Source organism: Humulus lupulus, chromosome 2 (assembly GCF_963169125.1).
Source record: "Humulus lupulus chromosome 2, drHumLupu1.1, whole genome shotgun sequence".
NCBI classification, from domain to species: Eukaryota; Viridiplantae; Streptophyta; class Magnoliopsida; order Rosales; family Cannabaceae; genus Humulus; species Humulus lupulus.
The window spans coordinates 199,588,379-199,603,662 of record NC_084794.1 but is presented as its reverse complement, the minus strand read 5'-3'; the positions used below and the strand labels follow the sequence as shown (position 1 = coordinate 199,603,662).

The window sequence follows — 15,284 nt, the reverse complement described above, 5'->3', positions numbered from 1 at the left end:
TTCAAACTAGCTGTCTAAATTTCAGACTAGTCATAGTATATTTTCGACTACCAGTCTAAATTTTAGACCACATGTCGAATTTTCAGACAGCATGTCATTTATTTCGACCACTTGTCGAATTTTTAGACAGAGCGTCGAATTTTCTTATATAATATTTTAATTTAACTAATACCAAAAATTTATATTTATTTGTTTGTCGTATTTTTTATTCAGATGTCATCGAAAAACATTGTATTATTATGTGATGGATTATGGAAAAAGAATGAAGACTCATGGAAATGGATTTCAAATGACTCACGATCAAGATCAAGTTTGGTACAAACTAACCTCACTTTTGAGGAGTTAGTTGAACATATTAATGAAGTTACAAAAATCGATCGCAGCCTCTTCGATATAGAATTAACTTACAAGGTAACGACGATGGTGAAAATTAAATTGATTGCAATAAAGAATAGTAGAGACATTGTTAGTTTCTTTACATGGCAATAGCGTGATCTGATTCCATTATGTGTGGGTTTGATAAAGAAGATGGAAAATGCACTCACTAAGGATAAACTTGTTACTAATATTGATTCTACTACAAAGGTTGATTCTATTGCAGACCTTTCTAGTGATGATGATTTTGATGATGCTGGTTTAAACGATGATAACGATGTTGGTTTAAATGATGATGATGATGATGATGATGATGACAAATACGGTGATGTTGAAGAGGGGGAAAGAAACAACATTGATGGTGATCTTGTTGAGGTAAATTTGAATGCCCCATGTCATGAAAATAGAACTTTTGATTACTTTGATGGTGCATACATATGTAATGTTCCTGGTTCTAGTTCTGCACCTCACACTGTTGAAGAAAACCATGGTCTACTTCCATGATGATCATTGTAATGAAACAAGTCATGTTAGTAGTACACCAAGCTCAAATGCAACAAGTATTGTTGAAGAGGTTTTTTGTATTAGTCAATATTTGTAGATAAGAAAAAGTTGAAGATGAAATCACACATGTTTGACCTTGCCATTAATATTAAATGAATAGGGAACAAAACGAACACAATTCATCAACAAATTAACCCAAGGTATGGCAAAACCAAGTTTGAACATGACCATCTCTAAAAAACACCATTCAACTCGATCATATGTCTTACTCATATCCAATTTCATTACTAAAAAATATTTATTTCCCTGGTTAAGTGCACGTAAGTGCACATGCGGTTTAAAATTAATGCAAATTATGCAATGAATGTCCCAAAGTAGAGATAAGTATTTTTCATCTAATGCTTTATGATTCAATGCAATATTATTTTGTATATATGTGATTTTGATGCTTTAAAATAATCCTAAAATAGTCAAACCTACTACTTTGGATGGTTGAAATTATATCATGACATTTCTTAGTAGTTTTACTAAGATATCCACCACCCAATCCTTAATCATCAAGTGATGGTTGGTTAACAAAATTTGATTTGAAAAATATTAATTGTAATCCAATAATGACGATATGCACTTTATTTAGCTTTAATTATTGGAGCTTTTTTTTTGACATTTTCACAATTTTAGATCGGCAGTCGAAATTATTAGACAGACAGTCAAAATTTCAGACAACCTGTCGAAATTTTGAAATAGGCAGTCTAAATATCAAACTGCTTGTCGAAATTATTAGACAGACAGTCAAAATTTTGGACAGTTTGTTTAAATATTGATACAAGTATTCTAAATTTTAGACTGTATGTCGAAAATGATATAGAACCTCTCAAAATTAAAAATAACTCGTCGAACTATAAGATGATTGAGTGTCATCAGCAACTCCTAACATCAACAAATTCCGCCTTCTCTCAAGAAATTCCACTAACTTTAAAAGACCTTCAAGAATTTCCCTAAGTGTGTTCTCTAGAGTGACCAAAAGTGAGAGTGAGAGGGGATGAACGTGAATCTGCTAGAGTGTTTAGCCCAAAGCCCCATCTTGACTTAGTCTCAAATCCAAAAAGACACTTTGCTCCTACGCAAAATCAATCCCAAAACTCAACTCATTTGAAATATCGACAGATAGTCTCAAATATCGACAGCATGTCAAAATTTTCGACACCTCGTCTGAAATTTCGACAGCCCGTCTAAAACTTTTATATCGATAGCATGTCTAAAAATTTCGACACCTCGTCTGAAATTTCGACAACCTGTCTAAAACTTTCGACAAGCTGTTTGAAATTTCGACAAATTGTCTGAAATGTTTGAAATGTCCAAAAAGGCTCCAATAACACAATAAAACAGCATATATCCTAATTAACATTTTATAAACTTAAACAAAACTTAATCTTAATGAGTGATAAATATTTTATTCAAAATACTGTGATGATCAACTATTATGATCAATGGATCTAATGGATTCTAATCTTTATCAAACTACTATGACGATCAAGGATTGGGTGGTAGATATTCTATTGAGGCACTACTATGATGATTATCTTTATAGTATTAGAACAACACTTTATCATGTAGAATTAGATCTTAATTATACATTTTTGACAATTAGTCGTGAGTTTCAACAACTTGTCTAAACATTTCGATAGGTAATCTCAAATTTTGACATCATATCTAAACATTTTCACAGATTGTTCAAAAAATTTGAAATGTACAAAAAAAGTTCTAATAACTATATAACGATATATATATATTAATTATAATATCCTAATTAACATTTTATAAAGTTAAACAGAACTTAATTTTGAGATTATGATGATTACAGATTGAGTGGTACATATTTCAATCAAACTACTATGATGATGAAGGATTGAGTAGTAGATATCCTATTGAGGTACTATTATGATGATTATCTTCATAGTATTAGAACAACACTTTATCATGTAGAATTTGATCTTAATTATACATTTTTGACAATTAGTCGTGAGTTTCGACAACTTATCTAAACATTTTCGACCACCTATCTATATATATCGACATGTTGTCTTATAATTCAACAACCTATATAAACATTACATATCAAACCAAGTCTAAAATAAATCCAAAAATAATCATTTCTTGCATGTGGTTTTGTTGTGTCCATAACATCCACAATTGGAACACTTCCGTTGCTTTTTTTACCCATCAACATCAGAAACCTTACCCTTTACTTTCTTTGATGACGATTCAGGTGCAGAATTAACCTTCTCCTTTGGAAACTCTCATCTCGAAGGAATTTGTTTATTCTTTGGTCTCCCTGAGAGGAATTAACTTCATTAGTTTGATAACAACTTGAGACTTAACCTTTTTTGAAAGAGGTCGTTCAATTTCAAGTGGTAAAGGGTAAATAGATTCTGCATAAGCCATCCTCCAAAATTCAGTCGTGTATTTGCATAGACTATATACATCTACTCCACGATACATTGTTGCAGCGACGCCGTGAGCACATAGAATCTTATCAATGGCAAACTCTCGACATGTACAAGAATGTTGCAATCATTGTCGTTATTTTGCAATTGCCATGTAAATAAACTAACAATGTTTCTACTATTTTTTATTGCAATTGGTTGAATCTCCAACATTGTCGTTATCTTGTAAGTTAATTTTATATCGAAGAAGTTGTGATCGATTTCTGTAACTTCATAAATGTGTTCAACTAACTCCTCATAAGTTATGTTAGTTTGCACCAAACTTGATCTTGATCGTGAGCCATTTGAAATCCATTTCCATGAGTCTTCATTCTTTTTCCACAATCTGTCACATAATATTACAATATTTTTTAATAACATCTGAAAAAATAATAATACAATAAACAAATATAAATTATTGGAATTACTTTGATTGAAAAGTTATATAAAAAAATGAAAATTAAGTTGAAAATCTAGAAATTCGCAACCTGTCTAAGAATTAGATAACTTGTTTAATAATTCGACAACCCGTCTAAAAATTCGACAAGTGGTTGAAAATATACGATGGTCTATCTAAAAATTGGACTACTTGTCTAAATTCGACAGATGGTCTAAAATTTAGAATGTGGTCGAAAAAATACGACTACTGGTTTGAAATTTAAACTAGTCTAAAATCTCACTCCTTGTCGAAAAATTAGACAAGCTATCAAAAAATTATGAGTTTCTCTATCTCGAAAATGGCCAAAACTACTATTAAAATTTTCAGATTTTCAAAGTTTAACCTCTATAAAACTTCAAAAATAAACCTAAATCCTTACTTATACTTTCAATATACTAAAACAATCGTTTTGCATTTTAAATATAAAAAATCTCATTTTTCATAAAAATATAAACCAACCTTTTGAATGGGTGGTGGCTAGATTTGTGGAGAGACAGTGGCAGCTGATGATGAACAGTGTTCGTTGGCGGTGCCGGCAGCAAGGGGCAGTGGTCGCCGCTGGTGGTGGTGGCGGGACGAGAGTGGGTGGTTGTGGATGAGTGTGGGTGAATGGGTGAGAAGAAGAAAATGATAGTTTTTAGAGATTTTGTTTTAATTTATTATTATTTTATTTCAAGGGTAAAATGAATAATACACAAAATTCATTAATAAAAGAAGTCAGCTAAAAACTATTGAAATTAGGCCAAAGTACAAACTTCACTATAAAAAGAGGCTATTTTGCCAAGGAACCCAAGTTTTATTTTTATTTCTCTTCATTTTTTAACTAAAAGATACTGCTATAAAAAATGGGTAGCAAACTTTAAAATAAAACCGTTTTCCTTCAAGTGTTGGTTGTCTGAAATGTTCGACAGTTAGTCTCTGACCTAAAATAATGATTATGACAAATATATATGTCAGTCAGTAGTTCCAGACCCAGGCAACAAACAGTGTATGAGCAGGAATCCGAAGAAATCCTTATTTGAAGTCATTCCTAAGATCGAAAACAATTCATCCTAAGATGTTCAACTAAAAATTTGACGAGTATTGCATCCACGCTTATGCTAGTGCAAAAAAAAAAAACTTTACGGAGTGCGTGTCGATCCTTGAATAAATAATTTAAGCATCGAGGAAATGCGGGTAATGAAATGGATCAGCTGAATTCCAAGATCGATAGAATAAATGAAAACAGAGAGAAAAAGTGAAGGTAGAGAAGGTGAGAGAGTCGAGATTGCATAGGACAAGAGAGAGAGAGTCTAGAGATGAGGTGGGAACAGGTTAAACGAGAAGGGTTAGAGAGCAAATTACATTATCCTCAAAGAGTAATGATTGAGACATACATATTTTACACAAATTGTGCACAAACACAACATTGATAACCACCTACGAAGAATCACATGGTTTCACTTTAAATAAATGATGTGATTGGTAAACTACCACATTATTGTCATTGTGTGTGCAATTTGTATATAAAAAAGAGTACATGTCTAGCATCACTCGTACGTCCTCAAATATAGCCTAAAAATAAGTCACACTGGTTCGCACAATGGAACTAACCTCAAAAATGAGTGAGACCTTTGTTTTTCTACTACAAAAACTACTTCAAAAGTTTCAAGCATTATTTGCCATAATTTACTCCCTCTCCCTCCCTCTCTCTCTCTCTCTACCCCGGGCTTTTATCTGATAGTAAACAAAAAAATATATCACTTAATATCACCAATTCATTATAAACTTCACACGTAAACGTGAATTGGAAGGTTGATATAATAGAATATACATAGAAAAAGCTATGCTCTGAAGAAAATTAGCAAAAGAAGAAATAAATATATAACAATCAGTAAAAATAACATCAACGAAGTATAGCCAGAAAGTTCATGTGAACTTGGAAAAGCAACTGCCTATTTAATTCATTTCCCCCAAAAAATCATATCTTACAAGTCCAAGCTTTTGAAATACCCACAAAAGAGTAAACAGTTAAAGATAAATGAAGACCCGCATAAAAAAAATCGCACCATGGAACCCATGGTTATTATTCAACAATGGCACAGATATAGCTATGAAAAGGGTCTTGTAAGTAATCATACTCAATTTGAGGTCCCTAGTTATCTGCAATCTGCACCAACTGCTTCAATGACAGACTTGAAGCCATCCCTTTCTAAGCACTCTGCTAATTCAGCCTAAAACAAATAATAAAAAAAAAAAGAACTACCTCAATACAAGCATATCTAATAAAAGAAGTTATGCAATACCAGTAAGCACAAAAAGTGAATAGCCAAGTCCAAAATAAGTAGCTATAAAGACCAAACATGTCTTATATTCAGTTCTGTCTTTAGATTCTTAGGTTTGTATTGTGTTAACTGGGCAGGCCATTAACTAGCAGTACACAATCTTTTAGCTTGAATGTTTAACTCAACATCTCATCAATGTGAAGTCACTTCCCACCATCAAACTATCCTAATTTCCATGGTCCAGTCAAATTATGTTCCATCAATGAAATTCCACATAAAAAATTAACCTAAGCACCAAAAGCATCGTTCAGACACAATTACATGTGCCAACTACTTTTAATTACAGCACCAGCATGCAATAGAAAATACCTTGATTTGGGGAATGAGAGCAGGTCCTCCGTAGGCAAATGCTGTATATAGCTGAACAAGGGTAGCCCCAGCTCTTATTTTGTTATATGCATCTTCACCACTAAATTAGAAGGCACAGAAACAGGGGTAAGAAAAAGTAATGATTAAAAACCGAAGGCTTTAAACAAAAATGCTGGTACAAATCATCAAGGAGTGTTCTGATCTTACCTGCTAATGCCCCCACAACCTATTAAAGGAATTTTTCCCTGGTAAGAATAAATGAACTGTTTTAAACCCTCTAATGTAGCAAAATAATGAACAAAAGTTTAAGTTATTAGTAACTTGGAAATGTAATATTGTAAGCTTTGTATACTTGCATGCATGACCTTTTCATCTACATAATTAATAAGCACTATTACAAGATATATCACGTGAACTATGAAGCTAGAGTATGGAAGCTTCCAGGTCTTAAAATTTTAATTTCAAGTCAATAGTGCAATCCTTTTCTTCTAGCATAAAAGATATTAAGAGGATAACGTCCCAGCTCAAACTCTGTTTATATCATAAGGAATTATTTATGGGAGAACATAAAAATAATCTTGTACATCATATTCTCCTCCATGCAATTCTTTGTCATTAAGAAAGCTTTGGTGAGTAACAAATTCCTTTCATTACGAAATAGGAAGCATACCCTTGTCAAAATGTACGTCTCCTTCAATAGATCAGTAGAGATACCAAAGAGAGGCTTCCCACTTAGACCACCAGCTTCCGCAGCTACTGGATTTTTACTTGTACTCTCTGGTCTTGAAACGGTTGTATTTGATATTATCTAGAGAATAAAACCAGAAAAGAGTTATAAATGCACTTGCAAGGTAGCATTTTTTGTAGAAGTTGATTAGAACAAAAAAACACATACACCTAAATTAAAAGCAGGAAACTTATAGTGGGTCTGAATCAAAATGCCATGCTTGAAATGACTTATTACATCTCTCTATGGTAATATTTCAAATGATTACTTTTCATTGTGAAATATGCATCAGCAGCAAGCATTACATCAATTATATATCACTTGAGATCTAACACAGCAAAAATATTCAATAAAACCCGATTACCCATTTCTTTGCACCAAAGGATGAAACAGCTGCTTAGCTAACACCATGGTTTCAGCTAGAAAGCAGGGGGCTCATTAAAAGTGAATGTGCGAGAGAAAGATTCATTATGCAATCTTATTCTTAAAAACTTGGAAAATTGCTAACTAACTGCTGGTTTTGTCAAGAATATACATCCTCTTAGACTGATGTATCTTCTCAGTTGGGCAAAGTGAACTGCAAACTACAACTTCCGTTGATGAGAACCTATGACAAGCAAGGTTTCATTTAAGCCACATTATGACCAAATCATGTCATAAAGTGGGGGTCACAACCAAAGAAATCCCTAGAATGATACATTGGCTTCTAAAATGATTATGGTCTTAATATGAAATCTGCCACTGAAGGATGCCACAATGAGGTAATAAGATATGCACACAAGCACTCCGGACATCACTTTTGCCATTTCCATATTTAAGCCTCCAAAAGCAATGTTCAAAACACTAAGCATTTAATGGTAACAAGAAGGTAAAATAAATGGAGCATATAATTAAAGGACATCCCCAGATAACATACCAATCCATCCAAACGAAGGGCTAAGGCAACCTATTAAAATAGAGAAGAAAAAATATGATCAGGGAAAGGAAATCAGAAATTACCAAACAAATAAAATTAAAACAGAGGAAAGCAACTGAATAAGAAGCACGTGTACATACTGCTGCAATATCTTCAAGGTCTTCTTTTGACAAGTCTGGTGCAATTTTCACAAGCAATGGAGGTGGACCCTCTTCCCCCCACTGCATTTCATCACGAGCAGCTTGGACCTTTGACAAGAAGAAAGTATAAGAGCCACTTATGTATTAAAAATCATAGCTATCTACTTTTACAAAGAGGCCCTACCTTCTTTACAAGGTCCTTCAATTGCTTTCTTCCCTGAAGCATACGTAGCCCTGGGGTGTTGGGCGATGAAACATTAATCACCTAAGAAAATAATTCATGTATTATCAAATTAAAGCCATCTAACTCATCCTGAAAAACCAAGCTTAAAGAAAAAAAAAAAAAAGCAGATTATGAAATAATTGGAGAGGGTAGAACTATAAAATAAAGAAAGATGCATGACTATAAAGGAAATCAAATCCAAATTACCAAATCATTTCCATTCATACTCTTAGGAATGTTCTTTATTAAGACAAAAAAAAATTATTGTGCTGCCAATAAGTAAACATTAACTACCTAAATCTTACACATTCTCAGTTACAAATAACAGTTTGTAGATATCTTCTGTCAGCATACACAGTTCTATTGATACACTTATTTTGTGATAAAAAGATTTGACATTTATCTTAATCATATAGATGTATATATACAATTACTATGTTAATAAAGTAAAGAAGAAGATTTACCAAGTAATCAGCATACTGGGACAATGTGTGTACTCCTTGAACATAGTCTGCAGCAGCATCTTCACTTGTCTTATTCTTGCCAAGATTAACCCCCAAAATGCCAGGGCCAGCTTTGCCTCCTTGTTTTACATCTTCATTAGAGGAAGATGTGGTACTTGAAGTTTCATCCAATTTCCTTTTGCCATGTTGCACACCCAACCTCTTTGCAACAGCAACAATTCCTTCACTATTAAAGCCACACCGATTGATGATAGAACTGACAAAATAAAACAGTTTCTCAGCACATAAACAGAGATATATGCTATATCTTTTATCACTTTAAAGCAGTTAAACTCAATACATTCCAAGTCAAAGCACATTCACAAACTTTTTTGATGTGTATAAAAATCTGAATCAATTGAAGTCCTTATGATAAATATATGTATTTAACAAGAAGTTTAACTTTACCCTTCCTCACACAATCTGAAAATGCGAGGCTTAGGATTGCCCTCCTGTGGAACGGGGGTTACAGAACCAACCTCAACAAAGCCAAAGCCTAGACCAAGTAATCCATCAACAGCCACAGCATTTTTATCAAATCCCGCAGCAAGACCTAATGGGTTGGAGAACTTTCTTCCCCAAACTTCTAACCCTAAATTTGATGGATCAGGTCTCTTCTCCCTTGGAACCCAACCACGAGATGCAGCTGAGACAGCTAATGTGTGAGCAAACTCTGGATCCAGCAGGGCAAATAAAGGATTCACCAATTTTGTAGCAGAAAATAGCCAGCCACTGGATGAGTTTGATAATACAATGTCAGTGACAAATGTGTGATATTAAACTTTTAAATCCATAGAAACAAAAACCATTTTTCAAACTGATTGGAATAATGTCTTCAAGGTAAAGTACATTCAAACATTACAAAAAATCACAAACTACAAGCACATACTAGGGAGTACTTACAAAATCCAATACATGCAAAGAGTAATAGAATATAATTATATATATATATAAATAAATAATTTTTTTAAAAGTAATAATTTTGTAATAGAATTTAAAGGATATCTGAATTAAGTTTGCATGCTCATTTTTCCTCCATTAGCAACATGTGAAGGCAGAAATTCAAATGAGGATCGAGACTGCCTTAAGAAAAACCAACGTAAATTATCTTCATAGATCATATTGCAATTACTGATAGGCAGTAATTACGAAAAGAATCACAAGAAGATGACAAGCATGCGTATGCAAATGCTAATAGCTGGCATGCTTAGGATTTAAATCACAATATGGTACCAGAAAGTAGCTTCATCCACTGTGCTAACGTAAGCTCCTCCAGCTATAACTAGCCCTATTGTTGCCCCTGTCAGTAACCTCCCCTACAAGTTAAAAATATTAAGAATGCAGTTCAGAATTAGACAGTAATCTCCATGGATGACAGATTATACAGAATTCCAATAGAAATGTTCCAAAATACGCAATAGGCCATACAAGCATATATGCATTATTCACCATGAAAATATGCAACAAAATGTATTTCATGCATATAAAAAAAGACATATTTAAGTATAACAAATGAAAGGGTAGAGCTCGTTCCTTTACTGACAACCCAGATTTGGAAATACAATCCATAAACTACCCCGAAAAGTACTTTTCTTTTTATCTGCAAATTACAATCCATAAACTAACCAGAAAGGTACTTTTCTTTTATCTACAAAGAAAAAAAGTTCTGAGCTTTACACCACCATTGATCGAAACCCAATACACGAACTCCAATTTGGAAAGTTCACTGTCCATATTGATAAGATAGCAAGGCTATAACTTCAAAATTCCTAACAAACATATTAACAAACAGTTAAGAGACATTACAGAGAGCTTACCTTCTTGGAAAAATGAGGGATTTTAGGAGCAGTTTCTGCAGTAGAAGAGCAATGTCTAGCACTTGCAATAGGACTAGAAAATGCCCTTCTGTGGTAAAAATCTCTATATAACTTTTTCCAAGCCCTTGCCGCCATGACAAGTCAAATTAACGAAACAAAGAAACTACTAAAAGGGAAAAATTGAAACTTTAAATTAAAACTCTGGTAACAAAAGATGAAAGTAGGATTGAGGTTGAGATTGAAAGAGGCCGTTTTTGGTCAGTGCAACGTAAGTTTAGTAGGCCTGGACTGAGATGAATTCATATATGGTGGTGGCGGTGGTTTCGTCGACCTTTCTGTAATATTCGGGTCAAAGAATCGGGTCATGATGAATGTGCTGACCATTGGATCTTTATTCCTACCCAATCGGGTTATGTTATTTATATGTTAAAAGGAAATTTTACATTTATATAACTAGAATTTAAATTATTTATAAAATATTTTCAATTAAATTATTCATAATAGACAGATCCACTTAATAATATTAATATTTTTATAATAAAAAAGTCTTAAATATATAAAAAAAAATTACATTAAGCCCCATAAAATTAAAAAAATCTTAAATTTAAGAAAAATTACATTTAAACCTCTTAAATTACTAAATAATTCTTCCAAATTTAAAAAAAAATATTACATTTAAGCCCCTAAAAATTAAAAAAAAAACTAACTTTAAAAAAAAAAAAAAATCCCTTAAAATTACAAAAAATTCTTTATATTTAAAACAAACAAAAAAACATTCAAACCCTCTAAAATTATTCAAAAAAAAAAAAAATTAGCCCCCACTTACATTCAAAGCATATCATATTTTGAAAAAAAAATTGGGAAATCCCACTTCCCAAATTTTTTTGTTTTTTCTAGGTTATAAAAAGTTACATTTTGGTTATTTACGATACTGGTAAGATACCAATTGATCAATTTTTTTATTAAAAATTTTATTTTTAAATCATATTATTTCAGTACCTTTTGGTTACCTCCAAAACTTATCTGTAGAGATTTTAATATTCAAATTAGTTATTTTTATGTTATATTATGATATCTTATTATTTAAGATACATTTTGATAACCTTCAAGCTTGTTTCAGAAACTAATGAGTTGTCGTATATTATAATAAGTTACCATATAGTTTATTAATAAAAATTAATTAGGGTTTTTTCAGTTGCAACCTCCATTCTTTACACTTTGTAACACTTAGGTCCAAAAAGTTGATTTTGTATCAGTTAGGTCCCCAATCTTTTCAAATTGTATCATATAGGTCCCTAAATACTATTTTTATTTCATTTTTCTTTCAAAATACATAAATAAAATATAAAAAAATGGTAAAACAATTGGATCACTTAATTTATAACAATACCAAACATGACATTAAAAAATATATATTTTCATGTCATTTTAAAAAATATTTAATAGTTTTATAAATTAAATTAATTTTTCATTAAAAAAATTCTTACCTATAAATTTTTAACATTAATAACTGAAGTATCACGAAATTATTAATATTTATAATATACATATTTATTTTCTATTTTGTAAATTTTTTTTGTAATGCAACTTATAACTAATCATATATATATATATATAGAAGACTTCTCAATGGTTAGTACTCATAGATAGGTATTAACATAACTTTATATACACTATTATTAAGTTTTAAAAAGAATGTATGAAATAAAAAACCATAAACATAATAAAAATTGATAATATCAAGATAATATAATTATTAATATTAATTATAAAACAACAATGTAAGTAAGAATATTTTTTATTAAAATATTAATTTAATGTATAAAAATATTAAATATTTTTTAAAATGTCATGAAAATATATTTTTTCTCATGTCATTTTTGTTATTTTCATAAATTAAATGTCCAAATATTTTAAGAATGATTCACCATTTATTTTGTATTTTTTATGTATTTTCAAAGAAAAAATAAACAAAAATAACATTTAGGGATCTAAATGATACAATTTGAAAATGTTATGGACCTAACTGATACAAAATCAACTTTTTGGACATAAATGTTACAAAGTATAAAGAATGGGGAAAAACCCCAATTAATTTATTATACTACATGGTAACTTTTAATAGATTTTTTAGTCACTCATGTAATTTACATGTCTTATTATTTAAAATATTTTTACGTTACCTTCAAGTCTATTTTAAAAACTAATTAGTTATTATATAGTATAAAAAGTTACTCCTATAATTACAAGTCATATGAATAGCTTATTAGAAAATGATACTACTTAGTCTACTACATAATTACTTTTTTTTTTTTTGATCAAGAAGAAAATAAACTTCATTGAACAAACCAATCAGTACAGATGATGGTCCAATTCACCCAAAACTAACAAACAAACTGTACAACTAGCTAACAAATAGCACCTGAACACACCTTAGTTACATTGGAGTTTCCTAATAAAAAGTTGGTTTTGAATAGAGATTTGTCTATTATTAACAGTGTATAATCTATACTTAACTATATTTATAACTTCCTTAGCTATACTATTAGCTGTCAAAGAATAGCCATAAAAAACACATCTATTTCTGCTCCGCCAAATGTTGTAGATAACAGCTGCCACAACCAAGTTCAGAATAGAAGCAGTAGTACCAAGCCGACCATGATCAAGCCAAACAACCCAGCCATTGAAATTACTAGGTCAAGCTTTAAACCCAATCCAAGAAAAAATGAGGTTAAGAATCATCTTGGAAAGGCAGCACTCAAAAAAGAGATGAGTGTGACTTTCATTGTGATCTTCACAATCTGGACATAAGAGGTTGTTCAACTGGAAGTTGAATCTAGTCAAATTGTCTCTAGTGAGAAGGTGAGCATTAACCACCTGCCAAAGAAGAAATTGGTGCTTAGGGAGAGTCAGCTTACACCAAATAGCATGATGATAACCCACCAGCTGCTGGTTTAAGGTACTGTTATACAGTTTCGAAGGCTTAAACCTCCCTGAAACCCCAGCAACAAGTATCTCTGTCTTACTGAATTTGCTCCTTAAATGGCATAATTTCCTCCAATACCAGCTACTATCTGGTTTTAGAATATAATTTCAGAAATTGACACCCTTCAAATAGATATCCTTGATTCATTTGACCCAAAGTAAATCCTGCTTTTCTGAAATGGCCCAGATGTATTTAGCTAATATTGCTCTATTCCAACTAGCCCCATCCCTAAATCCGAGATCACCATAAGCTTTAGGGAGACACACCTTTTGCCAAGAAGCCATATGAAGCTTAATCCTATTCCCTGAAGCTCCCCACAGAAATCCTCGGCAAATCTTCTCAACCTCCTTAATAATGCTCTGAGGTAAGACAAAGACACTCATCCAGTAATTCCTAAGACCAAAAGGAACTGAGTGAATGAGAAGCATTCGGCCTGCAAAGGACAGATGCCTACTAGTCCAAGACATCAGTTTCAATATGATTTTGTGAAGAATAATATCACAATCCTCATGTCTCCACTTAGTAGGCCTCATAGGCACCCCAAGATACCTAAGAGGAAAGGATCCTTCAGGTAACTGAATCTCTTGGGCAATAATCCTTCTTTCAGTTGCAGTGACTCCTCCAAAGTAAATATGAGACTTATTAGCATTTATAGAGAGACCAGTAGCAGCATTAAACTTCACTAGGACCTCTTTAAAAATGGTAACATCCGAACGAGTTCTTTTACAAAAAAGAATCAAATCATCAGCAAAGCACAAATTGAGAAGCTTAAGGCTCTTACACATGGGGTGATATCTGAATTTAGAAATCTGAGCAGCATGTTGAAGGCTCCTAGTCAAATACTCCATAATAAGCACAAACAGAAGGGGAGACATTGGATCACCCTAACGCAGCCCCTTCTTACCCTTAAAACTACCTTGAACTCTACCATTCATAAGTAAAGAGTAAGAAGTATTTCTCACACAGACCATTATCCAACCTATAAATTCCATAGGGAAACAAAAGGCCCTTAAAAGATCCTCAAGAAACTGCCAATCAACCGTTTCATAAGCTTTACTTAGATCTATTTTAATGGCACACCTAGGAGAAGTAGAGGCCCTCCCATAGTTCTTGATTAGGTCCTGAAATATCATGATGTTATGAGCAATTGAACGACCCCTAACAAAAGCTCCCTGGTTCGGCTGGATGGGGACAGGGAGGACTAGAGCCATGCGAGAACATAACAGTTTGGCCATACACTTGTATAAAGTAGAACAGCAAGCAATAGGTCTGTAGTCTATAGCCCGAGCTGGATTAGAGACTTTAGGGACCAAAGAAAGAGTAGTTTCATGAAGCTCAGAAGGAAACTGCCTTGTGGCAAAACACTGACCAATCGCTGAACAGACTTCATCCCCAATATCCTGCCATAATGCTTTGAAAAAACCAGATCCGAAGCCATCTGGTCCTGGAGACTTAGTGATGGGAATACCAAATAATGCAGCTCTGATTTCCTTACGAGAAAAGGGTTTTAAGATAAACAGTTGTAGATCCATAGA

At 32.4% G+C, this 15,284-nt stretch overlaps 2 protein-coding genes across 2 annotated transcripts; both read right to left on the bottom strand.

Annotated features, from left to right (window-relative positions):
* Nucleotides 1-5,644: 5,644 nt before the first annotated feature.
* Nucleotides 5,645-11,164, bottom strand: LOC133818869 (dihydroorotate dehydrogenase (quinone), mitochondrial). The gene is made up of 11 exons (XM_062251973.1): nt 10,764-11,164; nt 10,180-10,262; nt 9,355-9,678; nt 8,908-9,163; nt 8,405-8,485; nt 8,221-8,328; nt 8,081-8,110; nt 7,108-7,245; nt 6,645-6,682; nt 6,438-6,537; nt 5,645-6,017 (listed from the first exon to the last, which is right to left on the bottom strand). The coding sequence occupies exons 1-11, from the start codon at nt 10,896-10,898 to the stop codon at nt 5,943-5,945; spliced, it is 1,368 nt and encodes a 455-aa protein (XP_062107957.1). The 5' UTR covers nt 10,899-11,164; the 3' UTR covers nt 5,645-5,942.
* A 2,728-nt stretch (nt 11,165-13,892) lies between these two features.
* LOC133815071 (uncharacterized) lies at nt 13,893-14,624 on the bottom strand. The gene has a single exon (XM_062247958.1). The coding sequence runs from the start codon at nt 14,622-14,624 to the stop codon at nt 13,893-13,895; it is 732 nt and encodes a 243-aa protein (XP_062103942.1).
* Between the last annotated feature and the right edge of the window lie 660 nt (nt 14,625-15,284).